Source organism: Pleurodeles waltl, chromosome 4_1 (genome assembly GCF_031143425.1).
Source record: "Pleurodeles waltl isolate 20211129_DDA chromosome 4_1, aPleWal1.hap1.20221129, whole genome shotgun sequence".
In the NCBI taxonomy this organism is placed as follows: Eukaryota; Metazoa; Chordata; class Amphibia; order Caudata; family Salamandridae; genus Pleurodeles; species Pleurodeles waltl.
The window spans coordinates 807473922-807501341 of record NC_090442.1 but is presented as its reverse complement, the minus strand read 5'-3'; the positions used below and the strand labels follow the sequence as shown (position 1 = coordinate 807501341).

Genomic DNA, 27420 nt, shown 5'->3' with positions numbered 1-27420 from the left:
CAGGAACATACTGCAATTATTGTTTAACGTTGAGGAGTCTTATATTCATAATGTTGGGAATTGCAGTTTCCTTGTCCTGTTTGGACATCCATGCTTGTCTATATTAGAATGATATGCATTTAGCAGGTGAATTCTCCTTTCCACAAAACAAATGTACAAAATGTGGTTGCTATCCATCTGCATTTTGACAGTACAGCCATCATAGCTATTAGCCATCCAGAATGATAAGGCTGACTGCCCTTCCCTTGGAGCTTTCTCACTATTGATATTGTAAGCACTAAAGCTATCACTTGGAGTCCCAAGTAGGAATAGGAAACATTTTAAGAGATATGCAAAATGGTGTCACATCTGTGCAGAGAACTTACCAAAGTCAATCCACATGCAGAGGGCACCTATGTGTGTACTTAAGTGGCATGTTGCTGGACAGTATACTCAGCACCTTTCCTGTGTCCACATTGTTTAGCCCACACAGTCCGGTCACCCAGAAGAATCGTCTGTGATTTGCAGGAAGCATTGGTCAGGAAATATGGCGTTGGAGCCCAGGAGCCCAGCAGAGGCCAAAAAGGAATTTACTTGAGCTGTTTCTTTGCATGACATGCTGAGAACTTGATAATGAGAAAAGGGACATGGTCAGTCCTATGAAAGGCCCTTTTCAAGATGGTAATATGTCTAAACTCTACCTGAGGTTTCCAATTGAAGATGAAGGTCCAACCTTAATGTGTTGCCCATTTATATCTGAATGTAAAGGAGGTAAACATGAAAGGAAGATGCATAGTAATAGTTCCTATATTACATCACATTCTATTTTTCTCTCTGTTTTGCTTTTGGATTCCCTTTAGATGTTCTTGTGAATGACATGGTTTGAGTCTTTTCTCCGTCCTGATGTCAGGGTGAGTTGTGTGCCTGGCTTGTCTGTTCTTCCACTGTTGAGTCAACAGTTTTTTCTTGTTTTTAGATTAGCCAATACCCAGCAGCTTTCCAAACAATAAAGTTTGGTAAAAAGTGTGACAAAGCAATACAAGAATTACCAAAAGGCTGGCGGCCAACACCAGACCTACTGGCTGTGCCAATGCTTGTTGATTACTGGTGCTTATTTTTCCTCTAACCAAACATTGACTCAGACCAAGAGTGATAAAACACAAAAGGGGGTAAAACAAAATACAAAGATGGAAAAACAGTGACAAAGAAAGAAAGCAAGGATGAAAACCTAAGAGTGACCTGAAGGGTCAGAATGGTGAATGAGAGATATGACGTTGTATCAAGAATATTCAGCCTTAGTATTGACACCCTAGACATTTGATAGCGCCATCCACAGGCTTTTTCTAAGCATTAAAGCAGGCTCCTTCAAAGCATTAACTACTGACGGTAATAAACCGTGTCATGAGCGTTACTCATCAAATTAATACATGTATCTTTCTCATTGTACGTTGTGCGCCTTATCCTGCGAAGCAATTAAAGTGGCAGAGTGAAGAAGCATGCTTTTTAGGTCTTCCATTACTAAAATAATATGCATCATCTAATTACATAAAGGGACTTTCAGTCAGTTCTCTTCATCCATTAGTCGGTCGTTGTCATTCACATTTTGTTTCCTCCCACTACAGCATAAAGCAAGGGGCAATGGGTCAGCCTATTTGAGCAGCTGGTTAATGTCACTTCAAGTAACTGCATTTTGCCTTTTCACAATGAGCACATGACTGCCAGTGGCAGAGTTTTGTTTTTGCTGTATTACTTTAGTGTTTCTTTCGTGATAGCAGGATGCTTTTTACTTGCTCTTAATGTGACCACACGGTGCATTTCGGCATTATTAGTCCCTGTCTCCTGCCAATGCTGTTGTAGATTTCTTTGGAAATGGGCTTTATTTATCTGATTGCTGCTGTTTCATAGACTAACGCATTGTGTTCCTAGACTCATTTTGACCAGTGGTTCTTTAATAAACTTTGGCCAAGAAGAAAACCATACTTCATGATGTTTAATTTGCATTACAATTGTAACACTTTCATTTAAACGTAGGTGGGGTCTAATTTGGGTTTTAGAGCCAATCTTTTATACTGTGAACCCTCTCTCCTTCCTTCTTTCCATCTTCTTTCTTTTTCCTTTTTTCCATTTTCTTTGTTTCTTTCTTTTTTGCTTTCTTTTGGTGGTACTTTCTTTCCTACTTTTTGCCTTCCTTCCTTTTTGTTTCCTCCTGTCCTTTTCTTTCTTCCTTTCTTCCTTTTTTCCTTTCCTTCTTTTCCTTTCTTTCCTTCTGTTCTTTTCTTCCTTTCTTCCTTTCTTTCTTTCTTTCTTTCTTTTTTACCGTTTTACCTTATATTATTCTTTCTATTTTGTCTTCTTTCTTTCTTTGATTCCTTCTTTGTCTTCTTTCATTTTTTTCTTTCCTTCTTTGTTGTATTTTCCTTATTTCATTTTCTTTCATGTTTTGTCTTTATTTACTTCTTTCTTAACTTTTTGCCTTTTTCCTTTTTTCTTGCCATCTTTCCCCTTCTTTTCTCCTTTCTTGCCATCTTTCCTTTTTCTTTCCTTCTTTTCCTGCTATTACTTAGTTCTTTTTTTACTTTCCCTTTTCTGTTATTTCTTTTTTTACGTCTTTCTTACTTTCTCTACTTTTATCTTGCCTTCTTTGTTTTTGCCTCTTTTGTTTTTGCACTCTTCTTTCTTTCTTTTTTTACTTCTCACCTCATCTTGTGCCTTTATTCTTACTTTCCTTTGTTTGTGCATTAATTCCTGCTTTCTTTGTTGCCTTCCTTTCCTTCTTTCTTTCCATTCTTTTGTTTGCCTTCTTTTTTCTTTCCTTTTTCCTTCTTTTTTCCTTCTTTCTTCCCTTCTTAACTTTTCCTCCATTCATTATTCCTGTTTTATGTTCCTTTCATTCTTCCTTTGCACCTACCTTTCATCATTTCTTACCTTCAGACCTACCTTCCTTTTTTGCTTTATTCCCTTCTTTTTTGCCTCCTTTTCACCCTTTTTAAAATCTTTTTTCCTTTCTTCTATGCTTTTCTTCCTTCACTTTTTGCCTGCATATCTTCCTTCCTTCAATTCCTCCCTTCTCACTTGCCTTTTTTTTCTTTCTTGCCTCCTTTCTCAAAGGAAAGAGGCTGGCAGCCAATACCAAAATGACTGGCTTTTTTAGGTCTGTCTTAGCCAAGACCTTTTCATTTTACTTAAAATATGTTTATCTTGGTGACATATTCAACCAGACTTAATCCCTTAGTCTATGATGCTGTGATTCATATTTTTCTTCCACCCACTTCAGCATGCATCAAGGAGCAATGCGTTACCCAAGTTCACTATGAGTTATGGTATGCTACTCTTTCAGGAGGAGCACATCCACACACTAATTAGTTCCCTTTAGTGTCAGGGCTTACTATGGAAATGTGTACCTTTTGAGGTAAAAAATATATATATCTGCCATTAGCCATTTTTGTAAAATTATTTTTCTTTTTAGATTTGATGAGGGCCTGGCACCTTCCCAAACACTAATGCTTTGCAAAAACCATGACAAAACAAATCGAGAATTACTGAAAGGATGGCGACCAATGCCAGACCAATTGGGTTCGGCAATGCTTGTATAGCATGGTGTTTACTTCCGAGATATGTGAAGTTTTTACTAGAATACATTTTAGCAATAGTGTTGTTCTCCAGAATAATTCTGAGGCTTCACCCCGCCCCACAAAAAAAAACAATAAACCATTTGTCATTCTTTCAGTTGTGCGCAACATTTTGCTGCAAATCAGCATTTTCGGAACACAATGTTAGTCCTTAATGAAGAGTTTTTAAACCTTTACTGGGAAGTATGTATGAAAGCGAATACTTTGGTTATCTCTGTTACTGATCCATTTTCAGAGTCAATATTGTGTTCTCAGTTTGTTACTCTGTAAAAGTGATTTATCTTTGAAAAATATTAAATAGATCAATTTGTTTAGAGATATGATTGTATATCTAAACAAATCAATGCATTTAAGTCTGGGCTGTCTGTCCCAGGCTGCCTGCCCTGCCTTGCTTTGAAGCACGAGACGGAAGTCAGGCACTAAATCAACTTTCTACACTGTGACCCCTGACGCAGTGCTGACTGCTCTAAAGCCCTTCATTTCCATTGTGGTCTATGGCAGTATCCACTATAGGCCAGTGACGGTTATAGCGTTATGATTTTGGGCATCTGAGTCTTCATCCCTGCATGAAGGCAGCCATCTGTCATTCACAGGCATAGATCCCACCTTTTCCCCATTTGTCACGCAGTACGAGTGGATGCAAGCATCTGTGACTTGGTGCCTTGTCTTCGGTAATGATAAGTGTTATAAATCTAATCTTGTGTTATTTTTGTTGTACTGAGACACTTTGTCACGCTAACCTGCTGTTGGAAAATGGGTTATTGGTAAGGGTAGGTAGGTACCTACACCTAGCAATAGGCCACTAACCTCCACTAAGGTCCAGTTAGGTCTCAGTAAATTAACCCCAGCTCAACCCTTGGTAGCTTGGCAACGAGCGTCAAGGCTTAACTTAGGAGACAGAGTGTAAAGCATTCAAATATCACAAAACAGTATTCAAATAAAACACAGGAAACAGTTTAAAAATCCAAAACCAATTTATAAAAATAGATTATATTTTTATCTTTAAAATGACACCAAAACGAATAAATTCGGATAAGGGGAACCGGAGATATGAATTTTTAAAGAATTATTATTTTTTAGCACCTAGAAACAAAAAGTGCCAATCGGGTCATCTGGTTGCACCTCGACCGGGGCAAAGTCACAGTTTAAGGCCAACCGCGATGGAGCCCTGTTCGGCTACAGGCCGCGGGAGGCCTCGGTTAAAAGTTTACCTTCACACTTAGTCTTTTTTTCGAAGATGTTCTTCAGCGGGACGAACCTGCCAGTCCAATCCGACCTCCTGGAGCCCTTCTCCAGATACGCGATGCTGGAATCCTCGGTGGAGATTTTTACCTTCGGACTTAGTCGTTTTTTCAAGGTGAAAATCCTTCGACCGGGGTAAACCTGGATCTTGGTCCGACGTCCATGGAGCCCTCCTCGGATACGCTGGCTGGGAGGTCCCGGTCAACTTTTTACCTTCGGACTTAGTCTCTTTTTCAGAGATTTTCTTCACCGGGATGAACCAGCAAATCAGGCCGGGTCGCGGTTGAGGCAAGCCAGCTAGAGTTGCCGCGGCAGGTCGGTCCCTCTATGGAGCTTTTTTACAAAAGTTGTCCAAACTTCTCCAAACTTCTGGGGCTTCTCCCAGATGTCCTTTTAAGGTTCTTTTGGGGTCCACAGCTCACCCCAAGGGTCCAGAAGTTCCGAGATGGTCCTTGGGGGGTGCGAACTAAAACTCCCAGAATGCACCTGGCGCAAACTCCTTTTTGGCCACTGGACAGTGGTCAGCTGGTCGCTTTCTTCAGGAGTTGGTGCAGGGGACTCTGGATAGCAATTGTTCACCTGTAGCAAACAGGGAGTCCCTCCTTGAACCAGTCGAAGCCAGGCAAAGTCCTTCTTGTGGTGAAGCCCAAGTGTGCAGCTGGTGCAGTCCTTCTGAGTGCAGGTTCCAGGTGCAGGCCAGGGGTCCAGCAGGGCAGTCCTTCTTCTCCTTTGGTTCTTCCTTGTTGGAATCTGATGGGGATCTGAGGTGTGGGTGCAGGTCTGCCAGTTTTATCCTTGCTCCTGGGTGAAAAGCAGGGGGGTCCTGGTTCTCCAATCAGGTGCAGGGTCCTTCCCCCTGTGATGACCACTTCCTGGGAAGTGTGGCAAAAATCAATCCCAGGAGGCAACATTCTCTAAAAATCCATCATGGCTGAATCTGATTTTTGGAGGTTACATCTGGCTGAGCCCACCCACTGGTGTGGCTAAAAATCATAAACACACCCCTCTCCTGCCCTCTCCTAATCTAATCAAGGGGGCACCTAGTTGTCTGGGGTTGCAGGATGTGGGGGTGTTGCTGGTTGCTCCAAATCTCCTTCTCTGCCTTTGAAGACCAGTTTGGCAGCCCTCCCCCTTCCTGCCTCACCATCTGCTGAGGGGAGATTCCCTCCCACAGGCACATTCCTTTGTGTGAAGCCAGGCCACTTCACACCTCATCAAGGCAGCTTGGTCAAGCTGCTCAAGGCTGGCCAATCAGAGCACAGCAGCAAAAACAATGCAGGGCTGAAATTGGCAACTTTTCAGGTAAAGTTTAAAACTCTTTACCTGAACAAGTTATATTAAATCCAACAACTGGAAGTTGTGGGATTTATTACAACAATTAATTTGATACCAAACTCTTGGTATGCATCATTTAAGGAGACTTTAAAAATTAAAATAAAGTCTCCCCATTCTAGCCTCTGAAGGCCATTTACTACAATGAGGGAAAAACAAATTTGGCTGTTTTTACCTCACCGGGGCTTATAAAACTATTTTTATAAGGTCCCTGCTTATAGTTACATGGCACCCAGCCCTAGGGGCACATAGGGCACACCTTAGGGGTGACTTATATGTAAAAATAAGGTAGTTTAACACTTTGGAACTACTTTTAATTCCAAAGTCAAATTTGCATATAACTTTAATTTAAAAGCAGCCAGCAAGGCAGGCCTGCCTTTGAAATGACACTGGGCACCTAAGCAGTGCACCTATGGGTGCACTACCTATGCTGTGGTCCCTAAACCTACATGCCCTACAATATACTAGGGACTTATAGGTAGGTTAACTTAGCCAATTATAATTAGCCTAATTTGCATATTGATTTTACACAGAGCACAGGCCCTGGGACTGGTTAGCAGTACCCAGGGCACCATCAGAGTCAGGAAAACACCAGCAAAAAGTGGAAAATGGGGGCAAAAAGTTAGGGGGCCTCTGCAATCAGCCCTGTTTTCTCACACCTCCCCCATGTGATACCCCAGGCCCTAGCTGCAGGTCATTGGCTCCTTTAGAAATGGAACTACTGTATTTGTTGTTCATGCAGTTGTTCCAAAAGACGAGCAAGGTTCTTGTTCCCTTGCAAAATTTATCTGAATAACAGAGTTAAGCTCAAGGGGAGAAATACGTGATTACAGTAAAGGCAGTTATCTGCTGTATGGCGTTAAAACTGGCCCTAACTTCATGCCCTTAACATTAATGGCAAAAAAATGGGTTTGATATTTGAACAGTGAATGTTAAAATGTGTGTCTTTGATTTAGTTCCTCTTATTTCACATGTTTTACTTAATGTTGCATTCCCCAAGAGAGTTAGCTATTTCTTCACGCTGTGTTTCTGTGCAATGTATTATTCTTGCATAGTGCATACTTTGACTCGTGCAAGGCATTTGAGGGGCTTTGATTGAAAGCCCTGGTGCTGAGGGTGGAGACAAATCAAAGTGCCTGTTAGTGGGTTGGTCTTTCTGCAGAGCATACAGAACAATGTTCATGTATTCCAGTTGCAAATGAAATTCGGTGTAAATGCGTGTGAAGGGGTGTGCAGAGATCAAAATATTTAGAAAGCAAAATGAAATAAAGTGCTTAGTGTTTGGGGTGGTAAAATGAGGGAGATGTGAGGAAGTGCAATCGGGAGAGTGAAAAAATTGTGCTGAAGAGCAAAGCGAGAAGGTTGAAAATGTGCAGATGAATGAGATGTGAAGAGAAAAAGGACAGACATGTCCAACATAAAGCACACTTAACTGACGGCCATACTCCTACCATAGGCCTCAATAATATTTAATTTTCAATTTCAGAATTGAAACATTTCCCATGTTAATTATTTATAACTAATCATTATTGTTACTCATTTATCTGAAACAGTTATCAACCATTGACAAAGCCAATAGTACTGACAGGTTTTAGGTTTTTCTCAATTGTTGTGTTACATTTCTAGGTGTGGTAACATCTCAGAGAAAAACCAAAATACAGGCCGGGTGGCACACTATAGGAGTCTCATAAATGTATTTTACATGTTCCCTGTTAGAGAGCCCCACTTTTTCATCCCACTTAAAGACCTCTCTGTACATATTTATGTATGACTGATTGCAGCCAGCAGCTGTGGGTGCTTCCTGATGCCTGATTAGAGCATTTTCTTCCAAAGTTGATGCCACATACAGTGGAAGATAGTGGACAAGCACACACTTTAAAGGGCCTGAAGTTGTCATGCTGTACAATTTGCACATTAAAGTAACTGTTGAACATATTAATGCAGTAAGATTTGGGGCCGTTTTCAACATGTTTAAGATTTCACGACTATACATTCCCACTGCTTCATAAACCTTGTTTTCTCACCAAATTCTTTTGCTTTCGCTAATGTGCCATGTGCCAATGTTTTTTCAATATTTTCTTGGGAGGAGGACCCATCAATTACCCTGAAGAACATTAGGAATCCTAAATCTAATCTTCTGTTCAATAGATTAGGAAAATAACAATAATAAAAATAATAACAAAAAAAAGTATAAACCAAAAAAGCCTGACTTGTCAGCATTGCACAAGCTGGATTTGCTCTTATTTAGTGCCTGAATTTTAATTGAGCATGGAGTATGCTTACTGTTTCCCCATGGTAAAATACTTTGAAACCCATATAGTGAAACGGATGTGTTTTTAAAAGTACATTTTAAATGTTAAAAAAAACCTAAACATATTAACAATGTACATAAAGTGTGATTCAACCATTTTCCCCTCCTTCATACAACTCAGGTAATTTATTAACTCATCCTCCTCTACCCTTGCTAAGGTCTTCTTTTAGGTTTTACTTAAAATGACTATAAAATAAAACCCACACAAGGCTCTTAGTCCTTTGTTAATTTTTTTGTTCTAATAAATCCACCATTCTGGATCTAGCCAAGGCTTGTCTCCATTGGGCACCAATAGGCTTTGCATGGGCAGAGCTCAGGGCCCTCCCACAATTGTAGCAGGCCCAGTTTAAGCTTGCTGGGATAGCGTAGAGGCCATAGTACAACCTGAATATAGGAATCTTGGTCAAAGCAGTCCTTTCATTGTCCTATTGACGGCTACCACTCAACCCCAGTATGTCAGAGCAGTGAGAGGGTTAGCAGGAGTAAGGAGGGAAGGCAGATCTACCAAATTCCCTGAGCAGGTGTCTCTGGAAATGGAAATGTGGGTAAAATGACTTCCTGCTTCAAACATTGTTTTGTTTTAGATCAGTCTTTTATTTGCCATTAATTCAGCAGTATTGTTTTCTAATTCAAAACTCAAGCATAAGATTTTAAACTAAACAAATCTCAGAGCAGACCTGCTCAGCAATACTAACCTGACACCATTCAAACACTCAAGTGCGATAAGAGGGTGAGAACATGACTTGCAGTTGTCATTTGTTTCACTAAATAATGTTAAAATGAGGCTCTGGCTAAAACACCTCACCTTACATTTAAAAAAACAAACAAACAGAAATTCACTTTTATTTTATTATTTTCCTTCATCTCAAACCCACAAGAGTCAGACTGCAAGATTGAGTGCTTTGATTAGCTGCCAGCAACATGAAAAAATCAACAAAAAATGCTGCAATCCTGTGAGACTCTTCCAGGATTGGAAACAAAACCCAAAATGGTGGTCAGCCTGCATTTAATATCTTATGCACTGGTTTTGTATGGCCTGAGCCTTCAAAGGCTGCGGGGAGCTCACCCTTGAAGTTGAAATTAGCTTATATGAAGAGGGAGACCACCCCGAGAGCAACATGACTATTTATTTATTTATTTATTTTGATCCTCATTTACCTTCCGTGGCTTTACTTCAAAGAGAGGGGTGGGAGAAGAAAATCATCTTACCAGCTGCTTGCAGCCCATCTCCCAAAATATTGCTCCTGTCTAGGAACTTATACTGCCTACATTGAGGTATGAAGTATGGCGGCCACCCAGGAAGTATTCATAATCATAGGATCGTACTGAACCTTCCATATCCGTACCTTCGCCAATCCCCAACCATCGTTTCAAGGGGTTCCAAAACCTCCTATTCTTACAATCCCTACCTGCATCTAACTTAAAATTAAATATTAAGGACTCTCTCCAATCTGCAAAAGTAGGGGAAACGGTACTAATCAATTTTCTGCATATCTCCCTTCTTGCCACCAAAATCATATAAAATAGCAGCTTAGATCCATCACCGTTCATCTTCTGTGAGTCATAACTACATCTAAATCTCACTACCAAGAAGCTTACCTTAGGACTTGTGGAACGTATTTAATTGATTGCTTCACCCACCTCTTGCCAAAACTTACTAAGCTGGGGGCATTCTACAAACATATGTAGATCATCTGCTGATGCTAGTCCACACTTCTTGCATCTAGCTTTATTCTCCTGATTCAGCCTGGAAAGCTTTGCAGGTGTCCAAAAAGCTCTGTGGATAGCGAACAGATGATTTCTTCTTAACGCAACAGGTTTAACAGTTTTATATAAAAGTGTAGTAGATACTTGCCAAAGGTCTTTTTGACGAGGCTCTGGCAAGCACTCTTTCCATAATTCTTCCGGAAGGGTAAATTCTCCGTCGACAAAGTCCAAAATCAGCCAGTACCATCTAGCCACTTCTTTCTTCAATGGAATGTCCAGATGTAGCTGATCCTCCACATTATTAGTACCCCCAAGTTCCTCAGTTAAATTCCTTGCCCAACTTTGTATCTGGAGATATTTAAATTTAGACAGCCTTCCCCCTACCTCTGCATTATAACAAAGTTGTCCCCACTGCAGTAGACCTGCCTCTTTCAATGGGGTTGCCAAAGCATCCTAAGTCCTTTCCGGCGAACCAGGCGAATCCCAAACTGGAGCATACTCGCTGTAGTAGAGCAAACTTGTGGCCCTCCTAACCACATATCAAAGTTTCGTTAGGTCCTGCAACACCTTAAACCAAATTTTCTTGAAGAACTTGGGGTCCCCAAACTTATACAAAAAACTTTTCTGCAACCTCATCCCCCCCATCATAACTGACAATGTCTGCCCCAGCTCAGAAAGATCTGGTTGTTTAAAAATCTCCCTTACGTTTTTCAACAGAAAAGCCCATGCATAATATTGCCGCCAAACCTCCTTTTTCTTTCCTCCTCCTCAATTTTTTCCATGATATACGCACACCTTTAGATGCCCAAATAAAACTACTAATTTTCCCTTGAAGTTTCCTTAAAGAGACCTTGTTGTGCATTAATGGCAACAAATTAAAAATAAATGTACGTTCGGGTACAATCACCATATTAATTATATTAACCTGACCTATAATGGTTACTGGGAGATTTGACCATTTCTTCATTAACTGATCTACCTCTCTCATTACCCTGCTAAGATTTGCTTCTGCTATTTTGCGTATATCATGCATTATAGTAATGCCTAAATAATTAACCTCCTCCTTTTTACTTGTAAAACAGTTTACTTCCATATTTCACACCATGATCTCAGTCTTTTGATTAACTGCATAACCTGAGATTCCCCCAAATTCTACCATCAGATCTTCGAAAACTGGTTTAGCCTGACTTAAATTAGAGTTGTAAATCATTAAATCGTCTGCATATAAACAGACTTTCCTAACTAACTTCCCACACACAAATGGGGGAATTCTCATATCGCCTCTAAGTCTACTAGCCAATGGCTCAATATAGAGAGCAAACAGTAATGGAGACAACGGGCACCCCTGTCTCATTCCTCTTTCAATCTTAAAAGGAAGAGTAAGGGAGCCATTAACCAGAATTCTTGCGCTAGGTTCACTGTAGATTTCATGTAATGTTCTAATAAAATACCCTCCAAGATTATAAAGTTCACATACCCTAGTTAAATAGCACCAGTTAACTCTATCAAATGCCTTTGTCGCACCACCATTACCACTGCTAAGGGGGTTTGCAAAGTGGTGGCTAAATCAATCGATCCTATTAAGCCATGTACAAGCTCATGCATGTATCTCCCTTTTCTGATCCGTATGTATTAGTTTCCCCATAACTCCCCCTAATCTGACTGCCAAAAGTGTTGCAAAAATGTTATAATCACAATTTAAAAGTGATATTGGGTGATACGATTCACAATTCCTGGGGACTTTACCCTGCTTTAAGATTGAAGTAATGATAGCTTCTTACCAAGAGAGGGGGAGGCTCTGATAACCCTCCATAATATTATTACACAGCTCTCTTAGAAATTCGATGATACTGCTTCCCAGTACTTTATAACTTTCAATGGGTAATCTGTCTGGTCCTGGTGCTTTCCCCAATTTACCTGACTGAATGGCCTGCTCTATTTCTATCCCCTCTATTGGCCCATTAACCCCCTTATTTTCATTGTCACTTAAAATAGCCAGGTCTAATCCCACAAACCACTTCTTCATTGATTCCGAAGGAACTTCTAACTCCTCTGTATACAGTTCCTTAACCAGTCGGGTGCCTTGGATGAGGTGACCTCATCCAAGGCACCGGTTCCCGTGTGCCTTGGACTAGGTGACCTCGTCCAAGGCACGGGAACTGGGGGGAGCGCTAGCGCTCCCCCCCCCCTCCGGTGCTCATGGCAGGGATGGAAGGGGAAGCCCATCCCCTTCCACCCCCAACCCCCCCACCCCCCCTGTGACATCAGCGCGCGCTGATTTGTCACAGGGCCTGCCCCATCGCGCTGTAAGCTCAGCTTCCAGCGTGATCGAAAGAGAAATGCTGAGCATTTCTCTTTCGATCACGTGGGGGAGGCCCGGAGAGGCTTCAAAGGGAAGGAAATGTATTTCCTTCCCTTTGAAGTCTCTCCGAGCGTTTCAAAAGCCGGATTGCTTGCAATCCGCCTTTTGAAACGCCCACTAGAAACCAGAGATTTTTTTTTTGTGTGGAAACTGGCATAAGGGAGCGACCCCTTGGGCAAGGGTCGCTCCCAATGGGGGGCATTTTTTGGAAGGCCTTTTCTGCCCCCAGGGGAGGAAGAAACCTCTAGGCACCAGGGATCTTTTTTTTTTTTTTTTTTTTTTTTAGGTGGGGAGCGACCCCTAGGGGGCAAATTATATTTAGGCCATTTCTGCCCCCCTTGGGGGCAGATTGGCCTATTTTGATGAGGCCAATTTGCCCCCAAGGGGGGCAGAAACCACTAGACACCAGGGAGTTTTTTTGGTTTTTGTGAATTTCACGCAAGGGGAGCGACCCCTTAGGCAAGGGTCGCTCCCCTGGGGGGAGGGAAATTATTTTAGGCCATTTCTGTCCCCCTGGGGGGTAGATCAGCCTATTTTGATTAGGCCGATCTGCCCCCAAAGGGGGCAGAAACCACTAGGCACCGGGGATTTTTTTGTTTTACAGATGGGGAGCGACCCCTTGGACAAGGGTCGCTCCTGTGGAGGGGAAAATTGTATGTAGGCCATTTCTGCCCCCTTTGGGGGCAGATCGGCCCATTTTTGCTATGCCAATCTGCCCCCAAGGGGGGCAGAAACCCCTAGGCACCAGGGATTTTTTTTTGGGCGCCAATGTCACGCAGGAGGAGCGACCCCGTAGGCAAGGGTCGCTCCCAGGTGGGGTTGGGGGGGCAAATTTATTTTAGGCCATTTCTGCCCCCCTGCTACTCACTGAAAAGCACTTCAACGCCTCATCAGGAGTAGTAAGCACTATATAGGTACATTTACAATTACAATTTATTAGGAGTGGGCCACAAGCCACTTCAAGCCTTGAGTGGTCTTGGCAAGCCCACCCCAGGGGGCAACCTTTAAGAAAATGGGGAGGGGGGGCCATAAAGCCCCCTCCCCAAGCCTAGAGAGGCCCCAGGGAGTCCACTCCCAGGGCCAACTACTTTAAGGGAGGGCACTGCATGCCACAGAAGCCTTAAAACTGCCCATTCCTTTCCCCCCAGTGACAGTACGTTGGGTGGGTAGGCAACTGGGCATACACCTTTCACTCTGCCGGGACCCACTCCCCCTAAGAGTTATGCCAGATCCCGGGGGATAAAATTGGGCTGCGGAGGGGTGCCACGTCTACCTTCCCCCTAGACATAGTCAGGTCCTAGGAGGTGGAGCCCCAAGGCTCAAAATGGCCCAGGAAGGAGGGCTAGCATGCCCCTTCCCCCTAAAAATAACACCAGGCCCTTGGGGATGGGGTTCCTGGGGTTGAAATTGGCTTAGGGAGGAGGGGCCATGTGCCCCTCTCCCACTAAACATAGCGACCGGCCCCGGGCGAATGGGTCTCTTGGTCCAACAGTGGACCTGGTAGGGGGAACAGGTGACTCTCCCCTGAAAATACCAGTGTGCCCCTCTCCCTTTTAGTCAAGAGTGGCCCTGGAGGATGGGGATTTCATGTATGTGTGGTAATTAAGTATTACTAAAACACAAGACTAGAAGCTCACTGAAAAAAACAAAGGTTAAAGTAACATTATAGATGGGTGTAATAAAAAAATAAAACCTTAGAAATTCACTGTATGAAAAAGGTTAGATTAACAAAATAGTTAAGTGAATGTCAGTGATCACATTAACATTGAAATGTTAATGTTAAAAAAAAAAAAAGCACTGAAATTCACCAGCAATATTTAACAGTGCTAACGATAACTTGTGCCCCTGCCAAACACTGCTTATAACCTCACACATTACATCACTCATGGCATGTTTTATGACATTTATGACAGCACTAATGACATCTCAAATGACATCATTGTGCACATCGCTGATATCATCCAAGCTTCTTTTGTACATATTGGTGCCTAAACGGGTAAAGCATTAGAGCTCTGAAACTAAGTACAAATTAGTTCAGAAGAATATGGGGCATTATTAATGCCATCACAGAAACAACTCCCTTAGGTGTAGAAAGCACTCTTTATCTGCCAGATTGACTCTATACCAAATAGTTCATGGGTAGTGTAGTTCACATTAACAATGAACCACAGATGTATGGAAAACCCTTATTGAATATGGTGTTCATCAGTTCAGGAAAAGCTAAGTTTCTAAAAATACTGAACCTCTGTTCCAAAAGGAATGTCCAAGTTCCTAAAAATACCGAACATCTGTTCCAAAAGGAATGCCCTACTATGAAGAGCTTTTCTGTGGCGAACCCCTGACATTCACCGAACCGATAATGACAAATGAAGTTTTGAGTAGAATAGTTGGTACTGTAAAGAGTGTTCACTCTATGAAGATAGTTTACTCAGCACCACACTGTTTGCAGACAGTACAGTAAAACTACAGAGTATTAAAAAGTACCTACTCAGAAAAGTGGATGCTCTAATGCAACACTTGGCAAGGAAGACATTATTCGCTTTAAAAAAAGCAACATTTAAGGTTCTAAAGGTTATACTACCTGTAGCCTTCATAGTGTGGTAAAAACTTTACAGATACACCATCTTCCGAGTGCAAAACAAGCACATGTACATACTTTAGTACCTAGTTTTCTATGGTACATAAAACTTGTCATGCTGAGACAATTCTGACTAATAACGCAAGGCTGCTTGCAACACTTTGTATATTGTTTGTAGACTCTTTGCCCTGTTGCAAACTTTGTTTAAGAAAATTTAAAAAAATTGTCAAACTTCACCTGCAAACATTTATAACATGTTCAATACCTACGATGTATTAGGAACATGTGTTTTGTAAACATTTAAACTCATTAGTTTGGCACAGACTCTACAAAATTAGATAAAGAAGTACTATGGTAGTTGCATGCCACTATGTAAACATATAAATCAAACTGGATGATCTCATCTGTGATGTCATTTGAAATGTCATGAGTGATGTCGTAAGTGTCATCATGTTCTAACATGAGGTCATAGGCAGTGCATGGTGGTGGCATAAGTCATAGTTAGCGTTGCTTATTATAACAGGTGAATTTCTGTGTTTATTTGTTAAAAAATGTGAATGTTAACACTGCCATTTTCACCTATGTATAAAATTCCTTTAACCTTGGGTATTTTCAGTAAATAGTCTGTTTGCACCCTGTCCAAGTAGGGAACCTTATTCTAGTCAGGATAAGGGAGATACCCACTCAGATAACCCCTGCTCACCCCCTGGTAGCTTAGCACAAGCAGTCAGGCTTATCTCAGATGCAATGTGTAAAGCACTTGCACATAAAACACAGTAACACAGTGGAAACACTAAAAGAGGACACCACACCAGTTTTAGAAAAATAGCCAATATTTATCTGTGTAAAACAAGACCAAAACAATAAAAATCCAACATACTGTGCTAAAGATATGAATTCTGTAATATTTATCTTAAAAATACAGTTCCTTGATGTTGATAGCTCCACCTGGGGCTATCACGGCGTCATGATCAACAAAACCAATGGTTCAGGCCAGCCGCGGCATTGCGGGCCAGCTATGGTGTCGGGAAGACCCGCAAAACAGTACCTTTGGAATTGCAGGGCGTTGTGATCCTCGCTGTGAGCTCCGGAGAGCGGCGTTGCTGGCGCTGCGGTTCAGGAGTCAGTACGGGGGTCATCAGACCCTTGAAGTCACACACGTGCGGATCAAACTATGGGCTGATGAAGTCTGGAGCGCAGGCATGTATGGCGTTGAGGCTACGGTCTGAAGCGGGATGATGCGATGTGTGGTGCCCACAGTTAACGGTGCAGGCAACAGCTCGGTGATGGTGTCCAGCGGAGTTGGAGAGACCTGGACTGCTGTGTGAAGCGGGGTGGTGCGATGTGCGGTGTCACCACGTCACGGTGCAGGCAGCGGTGTCCTCGTTGCTTAAGCGCTGTTGTCAGTAGGCCTAAGCCGATGGGACGGTGCTTTGTGACCCTCACAAGCGGTGTCTACAGGCCAAAGTGCAGGCAGGGATGCCTGGTGACAAACCTGGAGTCAATAGTGTTGGCGTAGGAGGACCGGGGCTGCGGTGCTGTGCGGGACGGTACAGTGCTTCGTGTACCTCATGAGCAGTGTCCACAGGCCACGGTGCAGGCAGCGGCGCCGGTGTCAGCAGGAGCGTTGTCATCCGGGATGCCCAGGCTGCGGTGTGAGCAGGCGATGGTGGAGTGCAGGACCCACAGGTTGCGGTGCAAGCAGCGGCTCGGTGAAGTCGTCCAATGATGGCATCAGTGAGACCAGGGTGGTGGTCAGGAGCAGGGCAGTGCGGCTCCGTGCAGCTTCGACAGGTCACAGTGCAGGCCAGCGGCTTTGTTGGCAGCGGTGTGGTGGTTTCTCCTCTTGAACAGCACAAAACACACAGTTGCCAGTGCTGCAGGTCGAGGAAACTGAAGTCTTTGGTGTCCCTGAGACTTCCAATAGAAGGCAAGCTCTACTCCAAGCCCTTGGAGAACTTTCTCAAGTAGGACACCCAGCAAAGTTCACCCTTTGCACTCTTTTCAGGCAGAAGCCGCACCTGCAGGCCCAGTCCAACAGAGCAATCCAGCAAAGGGACAGTATTCTCTCTTCAGCTCCTCTCTTGGGCAGAGGTTCCTCTTGATTCCAGAAATATGCTAAAAGTCTTGGGGGTTTGGGCCTTCTTCTTATACCCTGTTTTGCCTTTGAAGTTGGCAAACTTCAAAGCAAAGTCTCAAGTGTTCACAAGATACTTCCTTGGCCAGGCCAGGCCCCATACACTCACCTCATTGTGTGAGGGCAGGCACAGTCCTTTCAGGTGCAAGTGACCACTCCTCCCTCCACAGTATCTCGGATGGCTCATCAAGATATGCAGGCTACACCCCAGCTCCCTTTGTGTCACTGTCTAGAGGAGAGGTGTGAACAGCCCAACTGTCCGACCCAGACGGGGAATCCACAAACAGGCAGGGTCACAGAATGGATTAAACAAGAAAATGCCTACTTTCTAAAAGTGGCATTTTGAAACTGACAATTTAAAAAACAACTTCACTAAAAGATGCATTTTTAAATTGTGAGTTCAGAGACCCTAAACTCCACATTTAAATTTGCTCTCAAAGGGAATCTGCGCTTTAAGGATAGTTAAAGGCAGCCCCCAAGTTAACCTACGAGAGAGATAGGCCTTGCACAGTGAAAACCGAATTTGGGAGTATTTTACTGTTAGGACATATAAAACACACTAGTATATCTCCTACCTTAAACATACACTACACCCTGCCCATGGGGCTACCTAGGGCCTACCTTAGGCGTGCCTTACATGTAGTTAAAGGGACGGTTTAGGCCTAGAAAGTGGGTACACTTGCCAAGTCGAATTGGCAGTTTAAAACTGCACACAGAGACTGCAGTGGCAGGTCTGAGCCGTGATCACAGGGCTACCAATGTGGGTGGCACAACCAGTGCTGCAGGCCCACTAGTGGCATTTGATTTACAGGTCCTGGGCACCTCTAGTGCATTTCACTAGGGACTTATTAATAAATCAAATATGTCAATTATGGACAAACTAATCCACAGTACAATTTATATGGGGAGCACTTGCACTTTACCACTGATGAGCATTGGTAAGGTGCTCAGAGACAATAAACCAGCAAAAACGGAGTCTAGTACACAATAAAACCAGGAGGTCAGAAGGCAAAAAGACAGGGGAGACATGTCTAAAAGCTGCCAGGTCTAACACATATATATATATATATATATATTTTGTTTGTGGATTATTAAAAATATTCAGTATTTTACAGAGTGGTTTCATTCAAGAATATTCAAAAGAGTGTTAATTGAGCCAAAAATACATTAAAGAAAGGACACTTCACACTTTGAGAGGCATACAGCTTCTCTCAGGCTGTATTACGTATTTTTCAAACCAAAGACCATCCCCTTAACTACTGTTTTAAAGTGTTTAACTGACTTTACCTTCCAACAGCAGCTATGTATCAAATATATATTCTAATTATTCCTATTGTTTTCTCAATTTAGATTTGGAGGCATTCAGAGCAAATTATGACAATACAGCAAAAGGAGAAGGTATGAAAATCCATGTGTACAACTAAATTTGTATTTTTGAAAGAAGTGTTAATCAAAACTAATCTAATACCAAATCGAAAAATAAATGGATATTTGAGCATTACTCATTATGAACGTATTCACCTTTGTCACATGCTTATGACTAAACCTTACTGAGCATGGTAGTGATAGATGCAGGCTTGCAACAAATCAGCTGTGGGCTGATGTGCGCAGTGAGTGCTGGCCACAAGGCCTGACCTACTGCCAGTACCCGCAACCAACCCACAATGGCAATTAACCCCTGCTGTGCTGAAAACTTGGTCCGGCAGAGCGTGGGCTAGCCACTGGATTGCCGATTAATTTGCATTGCAGCTATCCCACTGTAGGTGGCCTTGCATTTATGGAGTGTTAGAAATTGGGTTGTTTGTTAATTTTGTGGTGTGAACTTTAGTCAAATAGCAACCACATCCGTAGTCAGGGTAAGTGCCAGACAATCCTAAATTAACCTTGGCTCAACCTCTGGTAGCTTAGCAGAGAGCAGTCAGGCTTAATTTAGAGGCAGTGTGTAAAGTATTTGTGCAACATTTCAAACAGTAAAATAGTAAAAGGACCCCTCAAAAATATACCACACCAAGTAAAAAAAATAAAAAAAAAGTTCTGACTGTAATAAAAAAAAAAAGATAACGACCTAAACGTCAAAAATTCAATAAGTGGAACTTGAGATCTTGATTTTTAAAGTTCTTAAGTAGAAATAACACTATGAAGCTTAAAGCGCTAAAATGGGATATCTAGTTGTGGCAGGTGTGGGTTTAGGGCCTGATTACGACTTCGGCAGAAGGGATTACTCCCTCCCAAATGTGACGGATATCCCGCCCGTCGAATTACAAGTTCCATAGGATATAATGGACTCATAATTCGGCGGGTGGGATATCTGTCACATTTGGGACAGAGTAATCCCCTCCGCCGAAGTTGTAATCAGGCCCTTAGTCAAAAATTAAGCGCCTACCGCAAAGGAGTGCTGAAGGACCCAATTAGGTTTGCTGAACAAAAGTACCTTAATCCAAGGTTGCAGAGCGTTGTATGGATTCGGGTTGAAGATGCGCTACACAGTTGCTTGGCTGGAGAGAGCCTGCACAAGCTCCCAGTCTGCCTGGGAGCACCCTGGCTGGGCGCTCCGAGCCAATCCTGACACTGCTCTGAGTTGCAGGGCAGTCTGGGAGCCTGTGCCTGCAGCAAGAAGACAGAGGAGCAGAGCAGCACGACGGTGAGGAGGTGTTTTTTTCCTTAAATTCAATTTTATCCCCTCCCTCCCCCACATACCGCCCAGCCCCTTCTGCGCACTGCCAATGATTACTCATGGTATTTTGCATAATGATCTTCTGCCACTTGATTACCAGTCTTGAGATTCTTTTCTTCCCCTCCCCCACCCTGGATGTTGGCTTTGCATTTTACTGCGTGGAAGGCAAAGATGATAAAATGTGGATTATTTCCATCCACTTCTTGCAGCACATGTTTCAGCATATTCAAGGCATGTCCAATTCCTGGTGCCTTGTTTCATTCTCTATTGTTTCCTTTCACTTCTGTAGGAACATCCCAAAGTCCTTGAACCTGTGAACATGAAACTCATATGTGCACATAGGTCCACCTGCAGGTTTTTCGACCAAAGCTCGGCAAGGGACAGACAAAACATGTTAAGAAATATGGGGGGTTCCTACAGAAAAGAAATAAGTATGACAGGCATTAGACACACCCCATTATGTGCTGCAGATATTCTTCAAAGTGTTCTGGGTATTTGTATTTTCTTGAAGCCAATATAGCAAATTTGGAGTCCGAGGTGGAGTCCCAGGATGCCTTACAAGCACTATTCTCGATCCTTTGGACACAACTAGATTGATATTGTGGGACACAGAGGGGTGACGGTTCTTTTTGCTCTTTACAGCACTCATGTGTGTGCCTATAGCAACTTCCTGCATGCACCAACAGCAGTCGACCTCCCAGTGTCAGGTCCAATGCTGAGTCTAAGAGGCAGGACAGGTGGCCAAGCATTAGAGAGCCTCTTGGCCAGCATAAATCAGACAAATGGAAGAAGCCATCAAACCTTTGCCATTTTAGGCATTCCAGAGGCCCAGGTGGTGCAGACTGAGTGTGTTTTTTACCCCCTAAATTGGAGTTGTAACCAGGTCTGGGAACGATCTGTGGACGGTTTGCTTGGCTGGACAGGCTATGCCCTTGCCATCGCATGTTTACAAGAATCAGATTAGTGATGGATATTTTGCCACAGTAAGGTACTAGCTTACAGGACCACAAGTCCACCCTCTGCCAAAGAAAGATGTACCAACTGTTAGTAATTCTTCCTGCTGACACATTTGGGCATTTGTACAAATCTTACTTCAGTGCTTAAGGCATTTTAGGCATAATTGTAGTTGAGCAGAAGAAGAAAGAACATCGGCTTAAGTGACCTCTAGGAGCATCCCATCAGTGACGCCATTACCTTGTGCTGTACAATGCCTCCTCTCAGCTCTTTGTGAATTCATTATGGCGTGCTTTGTGTGCAAATGGGAAGGACGAAAGTCTGAGTTTACCCTGCTACAATGTGGATCTCTCTTATTTCTGCATGCTGTACACAGGTGTCAATAGTGTACACTTAACCCACTGAATCTTCTTACTGGCTCTTTAAAGTAACTTTATATTTGGCTCATGGAAAACCGGATGGGAAGCAGTGTTTTTTTCAAGGACATGAAGGTAATATAGAAAATGTATTCATTATCAAGAGATTGGTGAGTGTATGCATGTTGCATGCATAATTGCTGTTCGAACCAATAGTGAGCCTGTTGTGTGACGGTGCATGTCTTTCATAAGATGCCCAGTTTGTTTTCTGTAGGTAGTATGGCTGCAAGACACTGCCTGTAAGAGGTGTTATAGTCGAAAGCTATCCACTAGAATATACAGGATCGATGCATGGAATTGCTGGTGTGACAAGAATGCAATCTGATTGGATAGCTGAATGGGGCGTGTACCTGAGAATGCCTCAATTAACAGTCCTGATTTCAAAACTACTGAAGAATCAACACACCTCCATTGGAACGCACCAGAAGGTCTATGTTGTGAAGAGACAGGCTCAAAAGTGGATTAAAGAGTAGGGTAGGGAGCAGTAGGCATTACTGAGTCACTTTTCCTCTTGTCAATGGACATTTTTTAAACTGGGAAACATGAACAACTATAACTGGTTAATATGCAGTGGAGAACCAGTGTTACCTACAACACTGATCTAAACTTTCAAGTAAGCCAAACCTGCTGTATTCAAACTCCAAAGAGGGTAGAAAAGAATTATATTAATAACTCTTGACAATACAACGTGGTTAGGCACATGGGCGCTATTATCTGTTGACTTCTAAATCTCAACTGGAGTGAAGGTTTTCTAGCAAAGGACAATGTTCCATTGCATAACTAAGATTAATACAATTAACTACTTGAAAGTGACAAGCTTCTGAGAACTATTGTAGCTGTGTTCATAAAATTTGGTTTTGGCTGTAGAAGACACGTTTCGCTGCCAGCTAGGTGATGCAAAGGGAGTGAAGAAAGCACGAAACCAGGCTAGAAGTGACATATTTACAAACGCAACAACATGAAGTACAGACAACATTTACATCTTGAGAAAGCGCCAAAATCTCCCGTCTTGAAGCAAACCATTTGTTGGCTACATTTACCACCTCTACAAGTCGTGTGTGTGTGGGCTGGTTGGTGGGGGGGGGGGGGGGTAGAGTAGTATTACGGGTTTAAAAACACCTCTTTCCCTTTTAGAGAAATCCAGAAAAACAATAGATGTTTCTGTGCCTCTGCTTCTTTAGTGTCCTTTGGTGCCAAAGCCGTACATGTGCAGCCACTTCCTGCAAGCGCCTTTCTGTGATGGATGCTTTCTCTATGATCAACCCTGGCTATGGTAACCCATTTAATATGCCCCTGCGATCATCCACAGGGCCCCTAGATCCCTAATAGCCTTTTTCCACCCCCATTTTGACAGGAGTGTTCATCTCATAAGGCTTTGGCTCTCACTGTATGTGGATGTGCTTTGGCCAGCAGGTTTTCAGCTAACCTCTGAGGAGGGTCTTAGTCCAGAATTGGGGGTATCACCCTCCTTTACTGAAAGTAGTGTGGCGCACTGCTTTGTAAAAGCTCATGCATCAGGATTGTGTCAACAAAGAAAACAGTGCAGAGATACCTCTATAGTAAATTTCCTCCCAAAAAACACCATACATGACTGTTCTGAGTTTTATATTTTGATGGTCTGGAAAGCATGCATAGAGGAGGCACATGGCCGTTTACAGAAGGATTCGTGTCCCTACCACAAACATAGCCTTGAAAGGGTGAATGACCCAGTCTTTCTGAAACTGTGCTGCCTACATTGAATGGATTAACTGAGTAAATCTATGAATTATTGTATGAGCTAAACACAAAACAGTTCAGAAATAATAAGAGGCAACCTCTACCCCATGTTTCCTAGCAAGTGCTTTAACAGCCAGTCAGCGACCGGAGCCATTCCGAGTCTGCACAGTGACATAGAACACATTCATGATACAGCCAAATCATCATCAGCTTTAATTCCTCCTGCCACCATGTCAAAATGAAACTTCGAATTTACAGTGTCAAATTAATGCTTAACACCTAGCACATCGAAATAGATGTCCAGTGCCAGTACTCCCACTGCGTTGTACTGTGTTCTAATTGTGGCAATCTCTTTTGCCTAGCATATGCAAGGTTAAAAGAGGTATGGTAATGAGAGAATGTGCCAGTGATTGTATTACTGTCTTCAAATACCTAGTTGTTACCCAACCTTGCATATGTTTGACTTTAAAAATAAAGGAACCAGGGCATACCTACCATAATGTATTTTAATTGAAATTACAGTACCCGTAATTTTCAACACACCAAAACATCTCCAAGCACTCTGGGTGAGCCTGTCTAGCACCAGGATGGTGTTGATGGACCTAAAGCATGCCACCCAGTTTAGGTGAGGGATTACAACCTTTTTACAAAAAATGTTTCTACTGCCAACACTCCGTAGACAACAGATTATGTGTACTGGCACAGAATATCCAGTGATAAGGGAATCTTAAATTGCTTTTCCCTCGCCAGACCCTATTTACCTATGTAAACAAATATTTAAAAGAATCGTCTGCCAGAATGATGGATTAGATAGATGAGGCAGCATTTTCTGGCAAACAATTATTTTAAAGACTAGTTTAATTTGTTTAAATAAGGAAACTTTTTTTTATGATGCATAGGTTTTGAATTTGATTACATTTGTTCATTACAATCTGACACAAAAAGCATATTTCACAATCGTGTATGCAATAATAAATATGCAACTATTTAAAACTTTAAAAACAAATAGCAATCCTCACAGTCGGTAAATCAACAATATTCATAATTAGCACTACATAATGTAATCTGTGAAACGGAACTAAAAGATAGAATGGAGCGGTTTCCATTGGTTGAATAACACTGTCAGAGAATAGACATGTGGAGAGAGGCCTCTTTTTGACATGGTTAACCCCCACTTTTTGCCTGATGTATGATGTAGCCTAGAAATTGTATTGCCCAGGGCCCCTGTTAGTCAGGTTCCCTGGGCCAGAGCTCTTTCCCTAAAACTATTGTGATGCCTGGCACAATTAGACACCCCTTTTAGCAACCACTATACGTCCCTAGTAAATGGTGCTTAGGTGCCCAGGGCATGGGGTACTAAGGGTAGGCCCCTGAGGGAAACAGCACTGATTGTGTCAACCTCTATGGCCAAGCTGTCCAGTACACCCAGCACTGCCATTGCAGAATGAGTACCCTGATGCATATCTAAAAAGTAAAGTTGACATGGCACACTGCCTGTGTGCCTTGCCAACTACACACTACACACTGCCTACAATATGGGTAAGCCACCCCTTTGGTAGGCCTTCCAGCCTTAAGGCAGGCTGCACCATACTGTATGGGAAGGAATAGCTACATAAGCAACATACCCTCACTTTGTCCTTAACAAACCTTGAGCATAGTGAGTGGATAGAGTAGCCATTTTAATACAAGTGCTGGAAACTGGTCAACACGAGTTTCATAGCTACATGATGGCCACTCTGAACCCTGGTTTGTTTGGTATCAAACAACTCAGAATGATAAATCCAAGCTGGTATTAGTATTGGATTTATTACTAAATTTACCCAGGGGTCACCTTGGAGGTGCCCCCTGCAAAAGCTAACTACCCTGGTGTGGTTGCTGACTGATTCTAAACAGGCTTCCACCTCAAGTCTACAACCTTGGTGTTTGAGATTCTGCTCTCTGGGTTGCAGACAAAGGGGATCATTCCAACATTGGTGGTTAATGCCGCTTACCGCTGTGCAGAAGACCGCCAACACACCGCCGCGGCTGCGGAATTCCACCACAGCTATCACAACCCACAGCTCGGAATCCGCCAAAATCCAGACACCCACACAAGTCCGCCACACCAAAGGTCAGTGATAAACTGGCGATAACAAAACCTCCACCCTCACGCCAACAGGAATATGCCCACACTATCACGAACCACAAATCCACGCGATACACACACATTTACAAAACACTACCACATTGGACAATTCGAAATACACACACCTGATACACATACACACACCATACCCAATACAATATGAAATACACACCCACATTACCCACAAACCCTTACTACCAAAAATTTTGATGAAGGCCAGAGAGACAGCACAGCAAAGACAACACCATCATACAGAGGCACACAACACCATCACACATACACATCCACGCAAAAAACACCACACACCCCTAAACATCACCCCACACATCACAACACAGACCACCTCACACATCCCCCACACCACCCCATGGCACCGCAAAGACACCCCAAGTTTTCAGAGGAGGAGCTCAGTATCATGGTGGAGGAAATCATCCGGGTAGAGCCACAGCGATTCGGATCACAGGTGCAGCACACCACCATAGCTAGGAAGATGGAGCTATGGTGCAGAATCGTGGACAGGGTCAACGCAGTGGGACAGCACCCAAGAACACGGGATGACATCAGGAAGAGGTGGAACGACCTACGGGGGAAGGTGCGTTCCGTGGTCTCAAGACACCACATTGCGGTTCAGAGGACTGGTGGCGGACCCCCGCCTCCTCCCCCACAACTAACAACATGGGAGGAGCAGGTCTTGGCTATACTGCATCCTGAGGGCCTCGCAGGAGTAGCTGGAGGAATGGACTCTGGTAAGTCAAATCTTAACTAATACATCCCCCACCCTACCTGCATGCTATCACATACCCCCACCCTCGCCCTCACCCCCATCACTCCAACTCCTCACATATGTCCCACTATCACAAACCACATATCCCCACACCAAGTCCTGCATGCAACAACAAAGCATGGACACCCATCACCAAAGCATGGCCACTACACATACCCACACAGACCCCTAAACAATTAGCACACAAGGTCCTACACAGGAATGCAAGCACTGGGGTACCGGGTCACCCACCCATTGCACACCATGGCACACACAGATGCAATAATCATGCCTTTACACCCCTGCAGGTCCCCTACCCAACGTCACCGGACAGGAGGGTCCAGACATGTCCACTCCACCCACAGAAGAGGCCCTCAGTGATGACAGCAGCTCTGTCCAACTGGATCTAGATGACCAGCCCGGCCCATCTGGGACCTCGGGACAGTCGGTTCCCCTCACACTGGCACAAGCCACAACAGAGCCTCCCCCCTCTGGAAACACCAGCACAGCACCCACCCAGCGGGCCCATACCTCTGTCCCCAGGACACGTCAAGCAGCAGTGTGTCCACCACTACAGGGAACCCAGGCTAATCCACCACCCCAACAACAGCAGGGACCTGGGGGCAGTGGTAGTGGGCACACGGTTCAAGGGACAGAGGCCCAGGAACACAGGGGAACTGGGAGGGTTGGGGTGCGACAGGGGGAGGACATGCCAAGGGAACTCACTCTCCACGAGGCCCTCTCCAACATCATGAGAGCCTACCACCATTCCCAGGAGACGATGGCAACGGTACTTGCCAAGTTTCGGGAGACCCAGCGGCTGAAGGAGGAACAGTATTTGGGGTTAAGGGAGAAACTCAAATCCATCAATACCACCCTGGGCACCATTGTAGGGGTGCTGAAGGAACTCGTGAACACCAGGAGGGACACTGTGGCACAACAAGGGGCCCCTGACACTAGCCTGGACGATGAACTGCCCACCACCTCTGCTGGCGCAAGTGGACAGGAGGCACAACCACAGGACCACGACACCAGCACCCCACCCCCTGCAGATGGAGAACCACCCCACAATCGGTCCCTGAGATCCAGGACAAAGACAGAGAACAATGCCAAGACCCCCGCCAAGAAATGAGACCGCCCTGATTGTCATCCTTCTGTCCCACTTTGTCACCCTGTCCATCCTTAAACTGCCCCAGATCCACTTCCTATGCCCCTTTGGACAATGCACCTGTGAGACTAATAGACTGGACTCTGTCATGGATATTCCTCCACCATCTCACCCCTGACCATTTTACAACCCCCTCCACTATTTAGCACTTAAATAAACACCCTTAAATCACAAAAAAAATCTGGAGTCAGTCTGTGCTTTCACAAATGTGTATTTGCAATAACTGAGGGAAATAGCAATGTCCATTGTATTGTCAACATACCTATGTCACACAGCTCTAGTCCATGAGGTAACATAGCAGACCCACATCTGTGAAATCGAAAGGCA

The 27420-nt window shown here is 43.6% G+C and overlaps 1 protein-coding gene across 2 annotated transcripts in view; it reads left to right on the top strand.

Annotated features, from left to right (window-relative positions):
- Positions 1–27420, top strand: part of LOC138288186 (protein NEDD1-like) — a 445800-nt gene that overhangs the window by 320749 nt on the left and 97631 nt on the right. For both annotated transcript variants that reach the window (XM_069229528.1, XM_069229527.1), the window contains one exon: positions 18628–18675. In XM_069229528.1, coding sequence (XP_069085629.1) covers positions 18628–18675 — 48 coding nt within the window. The remainder of the gene's footprint in view (positions 1–18627; positions 18676–27420) is intronic.